This window comes from Onychomys torridus, chromosome 11, assembly GCF_903995425.1.
Source record: "Onychomys torridus chromosome 11, mOncTor1.1, whole genome shotgun sequence".
Taxonomy (NCBI): domain Eukaryota; kingdom Metazoa; phylum Chordata; class Mammalia; order Rodentia; family Cricetidae; genus Onychomys; species Onychomys torridus.
The window spans coordinates 2,923,123-2,941,063 of NC_050453.1; the positions used below are offsets into that span (position 1 = coordinate 2,923,123).

The 17,941-nt window shown below is 46.0% G+C and overlaps 1 protein-coding gene across 1 annotated transcript in view; it reads left to right on the plus strand.

The window, feature by feature from the left end:
• The window catches only part of Hhat (hedgehog acyltransferase), a 266,168-nt gene that overhangs the window by 112,518 nt on the left and 135,709 nt on the right, over positions 1 to 17,941 (plus strand). Inside the window, exon 9 of the mRNA XM_036202504.1 lies at positions 9,760 to 9,795. Coding sequence (XP_036058397.1) covers positions 9,760 to 9,795 — 36 coding nt within the window. The remainder of the gene's footprint in view (positions 1 to 9,759; positions 9,796 to 17,941) is intronic.

The window sequence follows — 17,941 nt, forward strand, 5'->3', positions numbered from 1 at the left end:
TTTTACCAAGGAGTAAAAGGCTCAAGTTGAAGAGCCCAGTTTCTCTTTGGAAACATTCAAGGCAATTGGACAGAGAGACTACCCATGAACATGTATTTTTCTTCCCTTCGGCCTGCTGGTCCTGCTGGCTTCTTGGGCCTGGATGCTGTAAGAGCTTCTCAGGGTGGGGTGGGGAGGGCGAAAGTGTCTACCACTTCTCTATTGTCTCAGGAGTGGCTTCCCCTGTTAGTAACACTTTAGATTCCAACTAAAATGACCTTTTGTGGAGGCTGTTCCCAGCTGGCTGCCAGAGTGAGTACAGTGGATTTCATGTACTCCCTGGAGAGAGCCTCTTACCAGAAGGGCCAACTTCCAGTCACCCTTCTAAACCCAGCCAGGGTGCCATCTCCTCTGGGAAGCCATGTTCCAACTCTGTGTGGAATGAAGTACAGTCTTCTCCTGGCACCTAGGGCACGCTGGACTTATCTCTCATTTGCACCTGTCACTTTGGTTTGGACACTGTTCATCATTTATATTTCTTCTGCTAGACTGGGCCCTGGGGATTTGGATACCCACTTATTTGGTTTATTTCTGCAGTGTCTACTACAATGCCTGATGTTCTAATGTCAAACACACAAGCTTCCTTTCTATTCTCGTTCTGGTCCGTAGACCCAGACTCACCAATTTCTGCCCTTTCCAGGTCTTCAGCCCACCTGGTGCCCACACCTCCGTCTTTGCCAACCTCTCCACTCTTGCCTCAGCACCTCTGCAGTCTTTTGTGGATTGCTTTGGAGTTGGGCCAGGAAGTCAGAAATGGTTGTAGGTTTCTTCTGGGTGGTTGGGTGGTAAGGAGTGTCTCCAGGGAATAGAAGGCACCCGTGGTGGTTCCAGAGGCTGGTGGGGGAAAGGCTGGGACAGCTGCAGGAAGCAGCTGCCTACACACCTGCCGTGGGAGCCTGTGAACTGCGTCTGCCATCTGCAGATGTTCTCAGCTCAGTCCCCAGCTGCATCCCGAAGTAGAATGCTTCCAGTTCTTGGCAGAGCTTAATCTGAAGTCAGCTGAGAGGGTCTCTGGGAAGGGCCAACTTCAGACTTCACCCTCGAGGTGCAGGCCAGAATTTGGAAGGGTGAAATGTTCTCAAACACTCGGCATGCCAGTGTGCTCCCGACTCCTCCTCAGCCCTTCTCTGTGAGTTACTGCATATGACATTGTAAAAATGGACTAACTGGGCCTACAGATATGGCTCAGGGGTTAAGAGCACTTGCTGCTTGTGCTTATAACCAGAGTTCAATTCCTAGCACCCATAATGAGAAGCTCACGACTACCAATAACTCCAATTCCAGGATATCTAATACCTTCTTCTGGCCTCTGCATATACCAACACATACATGCTCGCTCTCTCTCTCTCTCTCTCTCTCTCTCTCTCTCTCTCTCTCTCTCTTTCTCTCTCACACACACACACAAATACAGAGAGACTAAATTTTTAAAAGTTGTTTAGTTAATTATGGTTGTGGGTTTTTTGTTTTGTTTTGTTTTTGAGACAGAGTCACTGTGTAGCTCATGCTGGGCTGGAATTTATAATCCTCCAGCCTCAGTCACCTAAGTGCAGAGATTACAATCATGTGACATTATAGTCAGGTAAGTTATTGTTTAAATGAAGCTCTGCTCGTCCCATCAGTTGGCCCTTTGGTTTCATATGGTCTTGTCCTGGTCATTAGCATGATCTATAGTTATGTTTTACCCTCCCCCACAAAGCCATTGTTTCCCCTTAAGAATAAAAGAAAAATCTATTTCAGTCTGGAAATTATAAACACAACCCTTAGAAATATATTAATACTTAATGTATTAATTTATAATACATAAGCCATTAAAGAAAATCTCTAGGGGCTGGAGAGATGGCTTGGTGGTCAAGAGAACTTGCTGCCCTTGCAGAGGACTTGCATTTAGTTCTGAGCACCCATATCAGGCAGTTTACACACTAGTTCCAGGGGATCTGATGCCCTCTATTGCACCCCTGGGCCCTGTACTCATTTGTGTGTATACACATTCGAGTGCACATACACATACACACAAATTAAAAAAATAAAATAAATTTTAAAAATGCTCTGAACTCACATTGGGCCACTTATAATTAGAGACTGATCATTTCCTCTTCGTTTGTTGAGTGTTTATGGGGCTTGCATTGACAGCCCTGAACCAGGCGCTGTTAGGCAGTCTGCCCGTTTCCTTGGCTGTGGAGTGGATATAACAGACCCTTACTTTCTTTACCATCTGTTAGAGCCATGTGGCAGTGCCTCCTTTAAAAAAAGAAAAGCTCCACTGAAATATTAATTGTAGTATTAGTGGGTGTGGAGTCAAGGCCCATATTTAGAATTTATTCTTTCACCATGTTGGCAAAGTGGAACCCCACTCATATCAAGTTTTGATGACTGGGGTAAATCAGTCTCGGGAGGTTTTTTTTTATCCCTGCTGTCTCTGTACTCAAGAGGTCATTCTGGGAGTAGGTCAGCTGGGGCTGCCTACATTACCTGTGTGCCCTAGAAGGCCAAAGAGTGTTGGTTTTCTCCCTAGATGGCAGTGGATGAGATGTAAGTCCCCTGTCAAAGCAAACAGGCAGATAAATGAAAACAGAGGCTTACATGTAACTTGTGTGTGTTGGGGGTGCATGTCCATGTCTGTCAATGTGCATGTGGAGGTCAAAGGTCAGTATCAGGTGTCCTCAATCACTGTCCACCTTAGTTTCACTTATTAATGTTATGTGTATGGGTGTTTTGCCTGCGTCCATGCACCACATGCATGCAATTCCCACAGAGGCCAGAAAAGGACATCAGATCTCCTGGAACTGGAGTTATGGACAGTTGTGAGCCACCTTGTGGTTCCTGGGAATTGAACTCAGGTTCTCTGGAAGAATAGCCAGTGCTCTAAACTTTTGAGCCATCTCTCCAGCCTCCACCTTAGTTTTTGAGACAAAATCTTTCACTGTACTTTGAACTCACTATTTGGCAAGGCTGGATGGCCAGTAAGTACCACACATTAACCTGTCCCTGCCTTCCTAGTGCTGGGATTAGAGGTGTATGCTGCTGTGTGTGGCTCCTCCCTCCTTGCCCCTGCCCCCTCTTTTTCTTTCTTTTCTTCCTTCCATTCGTTTGAGTGCTTTGTCTTCATATGCGTCTTGTATACGACAAGTATTTCTGGTACCCGTGGAGGCCAGAGGAGGACACCGGATCCCCTAGAACTGGAGTTACAGAAAGTTGCTTCCTGCCACTGGGAATCACACCTGGGTCTTCTAGAAGGGTAGCCAGTGTGCTTAACTGCTGAGCCGTCTCTCCAGCATCTGTGCCTGGCTTTTAAAATATGGCTTCTAGGGGGTTGAACTCAGGTTTTCACGCAGAGATGATATGACCAGATCTAGTTAGCATATGATGTCATCTGAAACCTGCTTTCAACTCCTTCACAGTTTCCCCATCAGAAGGTGGGAACAGAGAAACACGGGCTCTCTGAAACAGGATTTCAGAGCGCACCAGGAATGTAGGCAAACAGATTCTGGTCTCAGTGATCTGTTTCATTTTGATTCCTAGCTCTTTGTCAGTTTCCACACTTGCAGGAATGTGAGTGCCAAACTTTGGCAGCCTGCTGGTGGAATAAGTGGGTGAGGAAATAAAAAAGGAGTGGAGGCTGTAAAGCGAGGGCCGAGGCCAAGGCTGAGGTCTGAGCTTGGTGCCTTGCTTTAAGTACTGCGTGGCTGTGATAACAGTTGTTTCGGCTCACATCGTACTAGCTGTGGGCGTGGCCACAGTCTATCGCCGTTCTTATTCCTGGCTACTAAACAGCCGAAGTCAACCTGAGAGGGCGAATTAGGACTCCTCCTTGAGGCAGGCAGCCTGTAGAACGGTGGATCCACTCGGATGTGAGACCCACCTGTGCCCTTGAGCACGCCTGCAGCCCTGGTGTCAGGGTGCACGGCCTTGCTAGTGTGCCCGGTGAGGCTCTAATGAGATGAGCAGTCACAGGGGTGAGTGAGGGAGCTGTTGGTGCAGGCACAGCCTATTCATCTGGGGACCAGCCAAGTCCTGCTGCTGTGGCAGTGAGCACTCAACTGAGTCTGCCTCCTGAGAGTCCCCCAAACCTTTGAACTCATGACCTAGCACATGCCAGGCAACTGTGCTCTGCCGTGGAGCTACCCCACCTGCCCTTGGGCTTGTTTTTTTGTTTTTTTTTTTTTTTACTTGTCTTACATTTTAAAAACATTAAATTTCACTTATTAGGGGAGGTCAGCACAGGTGTGGAAATTCAAGAACAGTTTACAAGAATTGATTCTTTTCTTCCACCATGTGGGAACCGGGGTCTGAACTGGAGTCTTCAGACTTAGTAGCAATCTTGCCAGCTCCTGTTCTTACTACTGTGGGATGTCTTTCTGTATGCTGTGAATATGTGTGGTTCCCATTGGATACCAAATACAGCTGCATTGGCCTATGGCAGGGCAGGATGGAGCCAGGTGGGAAAATCCAAAAGAGATAGGGAGAGAAGGGTGGGGTTAAGGAGATGTCAGCCTGCCACTAAAGGAGCAAGAAACCAGCAGACCGGTAACACCATGGCCACGTGGCAACATCTAGATTAATAGGAATGAGTTAATTTAAGATGAAGGAGCTAGCTAGCAAGAAGCTAAAACCACAGGCCATACAGTTTGTTATTAATATAAGCCTCTGAGTAATTATTTTATAAGCTTCTATGGGACTGTGGGTGGGAGAGACTTGTCTGGACTGCTGGGCAAGGCAGGACCTAGAAATTTCTAGCTACATTTTACTATGTAGCTCTATCTGGTGTGGAACTCTCTGTGTAGTCCAAGCTGGGCTGGAACTCATGATCCTCTTGCCTCTGCCTTATAGCAGGAATCTTAAAGAGTCTTATTAACAAAATCAAACGTGAGGCCAGTTATTGGGGTGAATGCTGGAAAATCAGAGAATCAGAACAAGCCACAGCTACCTCACCTCACCAGTTCCTCAGCTGATCCTGTTTCCTCAGACTGGAAGCCTCTGAGTCCTCATCCAGAATGGATCTCAGCTGAACTGCTGCTCCAAAGCCTAAAAGCTTAACCAGCCAAATGCTTCCAGTTTCTGGTCTTCATGCCTTATATACCTTTCTACTTCCTCCATCACTCCCTGGGATTAAAGGTGTGAGTCACCATGCTTGGCTGTATCCTTGAACAGATGAATTTCTGCCTCTGGAATGCTAGGATTAAAGGCGTGTGCTACCACTGCCTATTCTCTATGTTTAATATTGTGGCTGTTCTGTCTCTGACCCTAGATAAGTTTATTGGGTGCACAATATTTTGGGGAACACAATACCACCATACTGCATCCATACCCAGCTCAGGAGGATTCTGAGATCACTCCCAAGCCTCCTGTTAACCTTTTGTTGTCTATGCTTGAGCAGTGACCAGAAACTTGCTGCCTTATTAGGATATTGCAGATTCCTAGAATATTCTCTTTTATGTCAAGACAAATTTTGCCTCTTAAGAGTTCTGTTTTATAATGTGTCTGATTTTGAATGTTTAATTTTTAAACACCCAATAGATGATGCACTTAAAGGTAGTGTCCAGAAATGAGCTCCTGGTTCAGGAAGGGGCAGAGAAGGTGAAGATCTTAGTTGGTGGACTATCCTCCCATAGGACAGGACACCAAGAAGGACATGTAGCTGATCTTCCCCACATATATGGGATACCAAGAACTGTCAAATTTGAGGAGACATAAAGAATAGTGGTTGCCAGGGATTAGGAGAAGAATTGATGCTTAATAGGAACATAGTTTCAGTTTCGGAAATGGAGTTCTGAAGATGGAGGCTGTGATGGAAGTGGGTTTGTTGTCTGGGGTTGAAGCCAGTGACTTCACAGTGAAGTCCCTTCTGTTGCTGAGTGTGACTTCTGCCCCAATGTGGATGTGCTTGATGATGCTGATGTGTATGCGCAAACATGGGGAAGATGCTAAGTTTTATTCTGTTATCACCTCAAGTTAATTATAAAGAGGAACAGTCTTGGTGATTTACAGCTCTCCCAGGAGGTGAACCATTCTCCAAGTTCAGCTTGGCTGTTTTGTTCCCTCAGACTGGACACAGGCCACCAAGCCTTGCTGTGGGGGACCCACAGGAAGCCAGAGACCTGGGTCCCTGGCGTGAGGCTGAGCAGAGTGAGGCAGTCCAGGCTCTCAGAGCTGCACTTCAGCCACTCCCCCTGCCCTCATTTGCCCTCAGCTGTTCTCACACTCCTCCAGGGAAGTGAGGGTCACTGCTCTCCTGGACTGCAGTGACTCCTGTGACCTCCTCTCTCATCATCCACCCAGTCTCTTCCTGACAGCCAATCTTTTTAATGGACATATTGAACTGTACCACCTCCTTGTCTTCCCAAAACATAAAATAAAACAAACAAGCCCTCTGTCTAAGTCAGGGTTTCTATTGCTGTGAAGAGACACCATGACCACGGCAGCTCTTATAAAGGAGAACATGTAATGAGGTGACGTCTTACAGATGAGAGAGGTTCAGTTCATTATTATCATGGCAGGCAGGCATGGTGCTGGAGAAGGAGCTGAGAGTCTTACCTACATCTTGCAGTCAACAGGACATGGTCTGTGATACTGGGTGGTATCTGGAGCATAGGAAACCTCAAAGTCCACCCCTATAGTGACACACTTGCTCCAACAAGGCCATAACTTCTCCAACAAAGGCAGACCTCCTAATGGTGCCACCCTATGAACTTATGGGGGCAGGTTACTGTCTAATCACACCTGCTCTTCTTGGAAAGCTCTTTACCGCGTCCTGTCAGTGCTCAGATAGAACCCGAGCTCTTTGGTGCACCTGACCTTACTCCTCTCTTCAACCTTGCTGTTTCCCATTTCCTCTAGCTCCAGCCATGCTCACCATCCTAGCATGGGGCTTGCTCTCCTTGGAGACGCTCTGGACTGGATCTTTCCTTTGGGCCCCTGAATGTCTGCCCCTTTCTGATCATGCAAAACTGTTCCCTCCTCAAAAAAGCCACAGCTCTAGAGCCACACTACACTGGTACCTTGTTTGTATTTTATTCCCAGTAGACTTTTATTGACATACTAATTATTTACCTCTTACAGCCAGAATGTGAGAGCCATGAGAGTTGGGGACTTTGTTTTGCCACTGACCTGTGACCAGGGCCCAGGTCAGTGCACGGCACATAGAAGGTCAGTGCACAGCACATAGAAGGCATGAATACAGTATTGATTGAGGGAATGAGTGGCCACATAAAGAGACCTATCAGTAGAAGGAGGCAGTGTGTGACAGGCTGCCCAGAACTGGTCAGGGCAGTTATTTCCTATCCTCCAAGCCTCTTGGTCACTGCTGAGTTCTCCCTGATCCTGCTATCCAGGCACTGCCCCCACCCCCCAAGCCCATCCTCACAGCTTGCCTGCTGCTCCGCTTGGGCCCTGGGGCCATGTGACTTCTTCTGGGCTGTGGTGATATTGTATTCCCCAATATATTGTGCACCCTAATAAATTTATCTGGGGTTAGAGAACAGAACAGCCACTAGACAGACATAGAGGCCAGAAAATGGTGTCACTCACACCTTTAATCCTAGCATTCCAGAGGCAGAGATCTGTCTGGATCTCTGTGAGTTCAAGGCCACACTGGAAACAGCCAGGTGTGGTGACAAGAGCCTTTAATCCCAGGAAGTGAGGGCAGGAAGCAGAAAGGTATAAAAGGCATGAAAACCAGGAACTAGCCTGGTTAAGCTTTTAGGCTTTTAGCATCAGTTCAGCTGAGATCCATTTGCATGAGAACTCAGAGGCTTCCAGTCTGAGGAAACAGGATCAGCTGAGGAACTGGGGAGGTGAGACTGTGGTTTGTGTTCTGTCTCTCTGATCTTCCAGTATTGACCCCAATACCAGGCCCTGGGGTTGTTTTTATTAATAAGAACTTTAAAGATTTGTGCTACTCTGGCTGCATTATGAGGTGTCTTAGGTCCTTTGTGTAGAGCATGCTTCTGCTGAGTTACCTGGCATATCCATGAAAACTGAGAACTCCTGTGTACCAGGTGCCATGCTGAGCCATATTTCTTCTGCCTTATATCACTTAATTCCTGTAATTCCTCTATGAATAGGGTCTTTCCATCCTCACCCTGGGAGCTGCAGGTGGAGATGAGGCAGGATGGTCTGTAAAAACACAATACACTTATTTATTTATTTGTTTGTTTATTTTGCTGTTAACATTGAGAAGCCATGAGCTGGTGGGTACCTTCAGGGGGTGCTTGGAAAGAGCTCAAGGATCATGTGTTTCAGCTCTGACTCCCAACTGTGGGTTTTCCCGGCCATGGGCTCAGTGTGGATTAGCCTCTCTGAACTCTAGTTCCTTCCGTTATAAACAGGGCCGCCAGAACCTGTCTCAGCAGTCATGGTGTGCACAGCCGAGCAATGAACATGGCACTTGCCACATTCTAGATACTCAATAAGTGTTGTGGTTTAAACGTGGAAGGCCCCACCCTGGGCTTACAGGTTTGAACAGTTGATAGGTCTCCAGGGGGTGGTGCTGTTTGTGAGGGTTATGGAACCTTTAGGTTATGGAACCCTTAGGAGGCTCAAGAGATTCCTGCTAGATATGCTGCAGGCAGCCACACTGGAGGCTTTTCTCGGCAGCCATTTCTTTCTCCAGGATTGTAAGTTTACGCTCATTATTTGTGGTGTGGATATTTAGGTTTTAAAAAACATTTACAAATTTTATGTGTATGAGGAGTGTTTTCTCTGTATATATGTCTTTATATCACATGTGTGCCTGCTGCCTGCAGAGGCCAGAAAAGGGTGTCAGATCCCCTGGAACTGGAGTTATAGGCGGACTCTGATCCTCTGCAAGAACAGTCCATGCTTATGACCACTGAGCCATCCTTCCAGTCCCTGTGGTGTAGAAATTTGCTTATGTGAAATTTGCCTTCAATGTAATTGTAGAAAGGGCCCAGTGTCAATGTCAAATCAAATGAAATGAGTCAGTGTCCCTACAGGCAGACCTCCCTTCCCAACACTTCAAATCTTTTGATATTGTGGCACGACACTGTCCTTGTCATTGGCAAAGTTCATTCTCAGGAACGACAGACACCAAGTTACAACAACAAAAACAAAACCCTCATAATGATTTAGGTATGATTGCAGCTTTGTGGCCGGGCCATATAGGTAGCTGTTCTTGGTCCCGTGTGGACTGTGCAGCTGAGTGGTGTGGGAAGGCTTTGTCCAGGACTCACGAGGCCATAGCACAGGGAGGTGCCCTTCTTCTACAGTTTGTGTTCAAGGCCAAACAACTGTGGGACAGGGTGCTTGCAGGTGGAGAGTGGCAGGAAACACAAGGGGGTCAGGCTCAGCCCACAGTAACCCACCCTTCCTCCCTCCCACTGTGTGGCTCTGGGCTTTCAAACACATTTGATTTAGTTTTGGGTAGATGAACTAGTAACTAGTGTTCTCAAAGGACCTTCCTACCACAGTGTAGAGGGTTCATGGGCATCATCACTTGGGCTTTGTTCTAGAGAGAGCTCAGGTTTGCAAGCACCCATGCATTAGAACCATGTGGCTTAAGAAAACTTTCTAGTCCCAGAGCTGCTGAACGGAACATTAGCAGTATGGCCCATGCCTCTACGGCAGCCTGCTGCTGCTGCAGGGCCACACGTCAGGTACCCAAGGGCAGCTACATCTGTACAGTGCTTGGAATGTCAATTATCAAGTCTACCATTGGTGTAAACATGCTTTATTCATAATGCTTGTTTGGTCTCTTTTAACCAGGTATTTTGATGTTGGACTACACAATTTCTTAATCAGGTAAGCCAGTGCCTTTTGTTTAATTCTTACTGAATAGTGTATCCATTGTGGAAGGGTGCCAAGGGGGAAGCCTTAGCAAATGCATTAGTGGCTGAATCACTTGGCAGGAAAACATTGATGCACTATGGGTGCGTTTGCTACAGTCTACATAAATAATCACTCAGAACTCTTTGTATTGGAAGTGATGGCTAACTGCTTTAGTTTGCATTATGTTGCTGTGATAAGACACTGACCAAAAGCAGCCTGGGAAGGAAAGGTTTATTCAAGCTTGCAGTCCCACATCAAAGGAAGCTAAGGCAGGAGCTGAGGCAGAGACCGCAGAGGAACACAGCTTACTGGCTTGCTTCTTCTGGCTTGTCCATTTGTTTTCTCATACAGCTCAGGCTGATCTGTCAAGGGATGGTACTGCCCATGATAGGGTAAGTACTCCTAAAGCAATAAAAAATCAAGAAAATGCTCTATAGACATGCCCAAGGCCGATCTGATGAGTCTTTTCAAGGGTATCAAGTTGACGACCAGATTTGGCCATCGCATTTACCAAGGTCTTCCTTCCATCCATTAGGCCACTGGAAAGATAAATGAAAAATGAGCTTTATTGGCTCATGTCAGACATTCAGTAGTCCATTTGACCAATTCTCTCCCATTGAGTTTAATCTTTCAAAACGAAATCTATCACCTGTTTTACAGTCATGGAGATATGATCTGTGACCTAGTGCATAATTGAGATTATAGACAGTAGTTTATAACTTAGTTTATTGGTGATTTTTACCAGAGTTGTATTATGGAGCAGATTAATTTCACATAGCTATGAAATTAAACAAGTTAGATGGAAATAAATACACCAGAAAATTGCTTATAAAATGTATATGATTTTGAAAATCTACTTTGTGGGGCTAAAGAGATGGCTCAGTGGTTTAGAACACTTGTTGCTCTTGAAGAAGTCCCGGGTTTGATTCCCAGCACCCACCTGGTAGCTCACAACCATCTGTAACTTCAATCCCAAGGGACCCAATGCCCTATAGAGACCAGGCACACACATGATGTACATACATACAGGCACACAGGCAAAATATTCATACATATAAAATAGTGAATCTTTAAAAAAAAATCAACTTTTCTGTGTTTTATAAATTTTTCGTGGTGATCATCATTCTTCTACTAATGTTAAAAGACAACTGAAGTGTGTGAGGGAATAATGGTCGCAGAGTCACTGTAGATGTGAGGGGGCCAACCGTCAGCTGGAGAACATGCTCTCTGCAAACATGTGGCTCGTGTTAATTGATTCTGAAAGTTTGTTAAACTCCATCATAGTGGCTTTTATGCTTGTCGTGTGGTGGTTCAGCTCGCCACAGTGCACAGCCTCTTCCCTACTGCTGAGATGCTGATGGGAAATGTCACCTGTGTGGAACCTCTGTGTTGGGCTGCACATGGCAGTGTGCAGCAGGGGTCAAGCCTTCCCTGTTCTCCTTTCCAAAGCCTCCTCAGACGCTGCACATTGAAATCTCTTCAGTCTGCCCCACATTTGGGAATGTGCAATGTCTTGATTTTCTCCAAGATGGTAAACATAGATGATAGCATGTGAACCTGAGACACAGCAAGGGTCAGGACAGTATCACAGGAAGGACAATGAACCAGAGAGACACAGAAGAGGTGACAAGAAAATTCCAAATCTAAGTAGATTATAAAAAGCTGTCTGGGAAGACGTCCAGGAATAGCAACCCCTCACCTTCCATCTGGGCATGGAACCCAGGGTCTTGCTAGGTAACACTCACTGCTGACCTACACCTCCGGCCTAGCGTGGAGTTTGAACTTGATGTTTTGGTACTTTATACTCTCATGGAACTGTTCCCACAATGCCTTGTGGTAGACACAAGTTGATATTTATTTTCTTTAGTAAGTTTCTTCAGAGCAGGGGTCAAGTCCTAATCATTTATCAATATTCAAGTTGGGGTTAGTGGTATAGGATATGCACCTTCAAAAGCATTTGTGATGGGAGTGAAATGAAGTGTGAGAGAGGAGGAGGGACGTTAGACTGGGAGAATCTGCTTCTGCAGACATTGAGCCTGCCATGTGCCTCCTATAAGGATGTGTCTGGATGCTGTCATTTGGAAAAAAACAAAACAAAACCGACATTGGACTGGAAGATATTCTGACCTTATCCTTGTCAGTTTGTGGCTTGATTGAGGATGGTCTGCCCTTGGGGTCTTGCTCTCACTCTGGACTCCAGGCATGTGGGCCATGGAGGAGAGAGAGGCAGGGCTGTGCCGTGGCTGATGCTGGGTCCCTGGTTGGAGCTTTTTGAAAGGCTGTAGCTAGTTACTCAGTGTTTGAAACAAGCAAGGCTTGGGGAGGGAGGTTTTTCTCTGCCCTGGAATCCTGGGTCAGCCAGAGCAAATAACACACATTGCTTATGGTTGGGGAATGAGTGACATCTCCCCTTCTTGTTAGCACCCCAGTCTCTGTAAGCAGGTGTTTTCATCCTTCACTACAGGATGGCATCCCCAAGCAAAGGACTTGAAGACCCCAAAGGGCCTTTTCCTGGCTCCCTTTCCCAGCTCTGGAGTAGAGGAGATGGATATAACTGGTTGCTTGGAGCAGACTGGGCCTCTTCTCAGGAGTCCCAGGATTGGCTGCTGCTGGCTTCCCAGCTCTCTTCCTTCTAGCTTGGGATGTTAGGCATGAGAGACCAAGAGTGTTTAAGGTTGGATGTACTGGTAAGAACTGTTTCAGTGGACCAGCAATGCTAAAGCCAGATAACAGAGCAGCGGGTCAGGAGGAACAACTGTGACAGCTTAGTTTTGCACTGAGGAGGAAGGAGAGAGCAGCTGGTGCAGAGGGCAGGCTGAGCGGCTTTTACTAATTTTTTTTTTTTTTCCAACGAGAAAATGCTGTTTAGCTAGAGGAAGATCCAAAGCACCTTTAGACACAGAGAAAGCTGCAGCTGCAGTGTCATCTTGCAGCAGTCAGTGGCCCTGTAGTGCACCAGAGAGGGGTGATGTTTTCCCGGAGGAAGCCTAGGAGAGAGAGAGAGAGAGAGAGAGAGAGAGATTCTACTTGCCGGCTCCAGGAAGCTCCTGAGGTGTTCTCAGCATTGGCACAAAAGAAAGCACAGCCACCTGATTAATCAGCTGTGGCTTTGACATGGATGGTGGTGATGTGGCCTTCTCTGGAGTGATGTAGGTTTCCCTGGAGCCCGTTCTGTGATCTCAAAGCTGAAAGATGAGCTTCCTTGCTGATGCTAGTGTGGCACAGGGCTCAGGCAGGAAGGGGCAGTAACTTGGGAAGCCTGAATATTTCCATCTGGGTGTTTTATAATGGCTGCAGGAGAGCTGTGGGCTCCATCATTCTTTATCTCACAAAAACCCAAGGCAAGACCTTCAGGAAGCAGGAACAGCCACTCACCAGAGACCCTCATAAGACACTGGCTGGAATTTTTCATGTGTTGCTACAAAAGAAAAAGCGAAAATGACCAGTTTGGCAAAAATATTATAGAATAGAATGCCTTTGTCTCGTTGATGCTAGGCTGGCATGTTCAGATTTAGCTTAGTCCAACTTTGGCAAGAAAGTAAAAAATATTTGTATTAAAATGTTTTTTAGCCTTGCAGTTTTGTCTCAGCTAGAATTATGGATAGACCCCTTTCCTGATTCCCATTTTCTTTTAAGGATATCATCATGTTGCCCAGGCTGGCTGTGAACCCCTGGATGAAAGCAATCCTCCTGCCTCAGGTCCCAAGTAGCTGGGACTACAGATGTGCGCCCCAGTGTTGGATTACAGCCCCACCCCTTCAAGGCAAATGATGCACAGTAATTGTAATGGTTCATCAACATCTTCATTGTCTACTTGATGGGATTTGGAATCATCTAGGGAGGTCTTTCTGAGAAGGGTACACCCACACTGGATGTGGGTGACACTACCTCCTGGGCTTGGATTCTGGGCTAACTAGGAGGAAAAAAGGTGAAAGCAAGTGAGCTCCAGCATCTGTTGCTTTCTGCTTCTAAACTGTGAGCAGCTTACCCAGCTGCCTCACACTCCTGCCACCGAAACTTTCCTGCCTGGATGGACTCTTGCTCAAACCATGAGCTAAGATGTGCCCTTCCTTTCCGTAGTTGTCTTTCGTCAGGTATTTTGTCATGGCCATGACAATGAACAAATACGGAGGTCTGATGCTGGGAGGGGCTGTTGCTGTGGTCAACCTGGTCATGTGGTCCTTAGATCCGTGGAATTGGTTTGTAGCAGGGCTACAGAAACATTTGGAGTTATGGGTTAGAGAAGACCTAGAAATGTGGTATGCAGAGATAAATGTGTTATTCCAATGGAGTGTTGGGGTCCAGCCCAACTTGTCAAAGGGTCCTTGAATTTAGGAGTGAGGATTGAGAAATGATAGCTATGAAAAATAGACTTAGATGAAGAAAAAGACAGAGACACAGGGTAGCTTTGGGAGGGCTCTGGGTCAATACCACAGACGCCTGATTTTATTATTCACAGCCTTTATACACCCAAAATAAGGGGGGCAAAAGACCTCCCCTTTTCAAGGACATCGCAGTTCAAGGTACAAAACATCTGGTAATCATGCCTTAAGGCAAAGCGTCCTATAATTAAGCCTTGAAGTATAAGACACTAGGTAACCACACCTTTGGCTGAAACATCCTATTATGCAGTCTTGTGTGTTGGGGGGAACACAGATTTGGACTCTCTGACCTTGAGTCAAGATGAAAACAAGTCACAAGCTGGGATCTCTGTAGGCCCCCACATGGAGTTTGGAAGGCCAGAATACCAATAGAAACACAGGCAGCAAAGACCGAGCTGATCATGAGGGTGTACACGGAACAGAGACTGTTGGAGACTAGGTCAGAAGCGATAGAAGTTCTAGTCTGACAAAGTCTGGCTGAATTCTGCCTACATCTTGAGAAATTGAGTGAGTTTGAATTCAAAAGTAACAAACTAAATTGTTTAGTGTAGCTAATCTTAAGATGTAACATTCAGGCAGTGGAATAGTTTTTGCTCAATGAATTTATTGAAGCCTGTGATGACAATTCAAAGCAGAAAGACTTGAAAAATGTGCAGAAGGTAAGGGAGGGAGTGTGAATGGATTTCAAGTTGCTGTCTAGGGAGCTGTCAGTACAATTGAAACCGTAGGAAAGGTGTCTTAAAGGCACGATCCTGCCTGATGTCCAGTTTGTAAAACTGTGAGACACAAGATCCTATGTTGTAGTTTGAATGTCAAGTGTCCTCTCTAGGCCCATGTGATTGAACACTCGGTCCCCATTGGTGGAGCTGTTTAGGAAGACTGGGCAACCTTTAGGAGGTGAAGTAGATCACTAGGGCCTTGAGACTATTGCCTGGTCTTACTTCTGTTCATTCTTGGCTTCCTGAATGTGGATACAATATGACCAGAGAGCTTCCCAATCCTGCCTTACCTGCCTGCTGCCATGCCTTCCTTGACATGATGGACTGGGTAGAAAGGTATATGGTGTCACGGGTGGCTGGCGCTGGTTACCATGTGGAAAAGTCACAGTCACGACAGAACCCAGTGATACCTTTTAGAGCTTTATTAGAAGGAGAGAGACAGAGTCAGAGACAGACTGGGGGGGGGGGGGGAGAGAGAGAGAGAGAGAGAGAGAGAGAGAGAGAGAGAGAGAGAGAGAACGGGAGTGCACATCCGGCTTTTAGGCTGGGACGCTGTCACCTAATAAAGCGCCAGATGAGACTCCCGAGCTACTCAGCTGCTTGCTGTACATGCAGAATTCTTACATTGGGCCCTCTAGAACTCTGAGCCCAAATAAATCCTTTCTCCATTAAGTTTCTTTTTTAGAGTATTTTAATCACAGAAACAAGAAAAACAAACAAAAAACTGAAGAAAGCCTGAATTGAGAGTTTCTCTGACAGGGAATCCCTGCAGGCATCAGCCTCCTTAGAAAGTGTTTTCCCAGGTTCATCCACCAAGGTACACAAAGGTTAAGCAGCTGTGGTAGAAAGTGCCAGACTGCCTTTCAGCCTGGCAGCAGAACTCGGTCGAGTTCTTCACGTGGTACTGACTGTGAAGACATTTGCAAAATTCAAGACTGACAGGGCACACAGGCTTTTTACCAAGGGTCTAAAAAGTGCTGAAGCCAGGCAGTATCCCGTAGGGTTATAGTTCCTGTGTGGTGCTCCTGAGAGGCCGGCATGAGAAGCTGTGAAGTTGAAGGTCAAGCTGCAATGAAGACGCCAAGGTGTTGGAAATGCCAGGACGATGGGGCATCTCCTGAGGAACCTACAGGCCAGAGGGGAGGTGCTCAAGGGAGTCATGTATCACAGGCACCATAATCGAAGGGCCTGGTCTAGCCAGTGCTGTTGGAACCCAAATGATGCCACCCAATCTGAGGAGCTGGAATGGAACTAAAGTGTTTGAGTATTTGCTGTTGGGTTTTGTTCTTGCTCTCGTCTGGTTTTCCTTGCCAGCCTTCCATTTCTCCATTTTGGAATGGGAATATACTCTGGCATTATCTATTGGACTTATGTAATTTTTTTTAATTATATAAGGGCTCACAGTTAAGATACTGCCTTGAGTTGCCAAAGAGACCTTGATCCTTGGGACTTTGAAAATGTTAGAACTGCTAAAGTTTGGAGGACTCTTAAAGATGAAATAAATGTTTCATTACTGGCAGCCACAAACGTTGGAGGACCAAGAGTGGAATGTTACAGTTGAAAGTGACATGGGAGTATTCAGTTTACGAGGGACGGACTTGAGAGTTTCCATCAGAAATTTGGCTGTAGCATCACCTTGGAGGCGTGCCTCTGGGTGGTGAGATAGGTTTAACCCTGAATGTGGTGCCACCGACTTATGGTGTGGGATCCTGGGCTGAATGAAAAGGAGAAAGTGAGGTAAACACCTATACTCATTTCTTACTGTTTCCTACCGCTAATGCCATGCGACCAGCTGCCTCCATATTCCCAACACCATGCCATCCTGCCGTGATGGGTGCAACTTCCAAGTGTGAGACTAAATAGACCCTTCCTTATTTCTGCTGCTGCTTGTCATGTATGTTGTCATAGTAACTAATTAGTAGTGTGACATCCCCCTTTTTACGGGGAAATAGTTTTTAAAACACAGAACATCACCATCCTCTAAAAGAAGACCTGGGTCACCCTTTTAGTTAACAATTTCAATTTTAATTTTTTTCTGATTTTTAAAAAATTGCTTATAAATATAAAAATCATTCAGAAACTATCTTTTCTTATTTTTAAATATTGTGTATATTTAACTTCTTAATCCATTTCAAATGTGTATTTTAAGTAGGTATCTTTTTTTTTCTTCAATAGAGAAATGAATAGTTTTTACCGAAATTTCCACATTTCTTTGAAACACCATGTTTGGCACATCCAAATCATTACTTGACATTGTGTTAGGACTCCCCAGAGTACCGGCTGAGAATGCTGCCTTGGGTTGTACATAGGGGAATGAGAGTGGCCGTGAGCCTTCGGGATGGCTCTAAGGCCTTTGAGGAGGTTTGTGGAGTTGATGTGGCCCTTAGAAAACAAGTTCCTGTGGTGGTGAGTTTTCACTTGTCAACTTGCCACAACCTGAGTCACCTGAGAGGAGAGTCCCTACTGAACTGTTTGGATCAGGTTGGTTTGTGGGCATGTATGGGGCAGGGCGGGGGCGGGGGTAGGGCAGTTGCAGGGAGCTGTCCCAATTGTTAATTGATGTAGGAAGACCCCATCCATTGTGGGCAGCACCATTCCCTAGGTGATCAAGCAAGGGCGGCTTTCTTCTCTCTGCTCTTGGCTAGGGATATGGTGTGACTAACTGCTTGAGTTCCTGGCTTGACTTTCCCTCCATGCAGGACTCTGACCTGGAGTTGTAAGTCGAATAAGCCCTTCCCTCTCCTGTGTTGTTTTAGTCAGAATGTTTATAACAACAACTAACAAAACTAGAGAGATTAATTTCAGATGTGGACAGATTCTGCTTACAGCATGGTGTTTAGCACAGATTCGATCCTATACAAGTGTGGGCATTTATAGGAAAACACACTTCAGCCTTCTGAAATGTGACTTGTTCTGAGGAAGGAAGGAAGACCAGGTGGCTGATTACTTCTGATTCTATCTTTTTCCGCTCCAAGCTTTCCCCTGTGTATGCGGGATCTCAAATTGCTGAAAGAACAG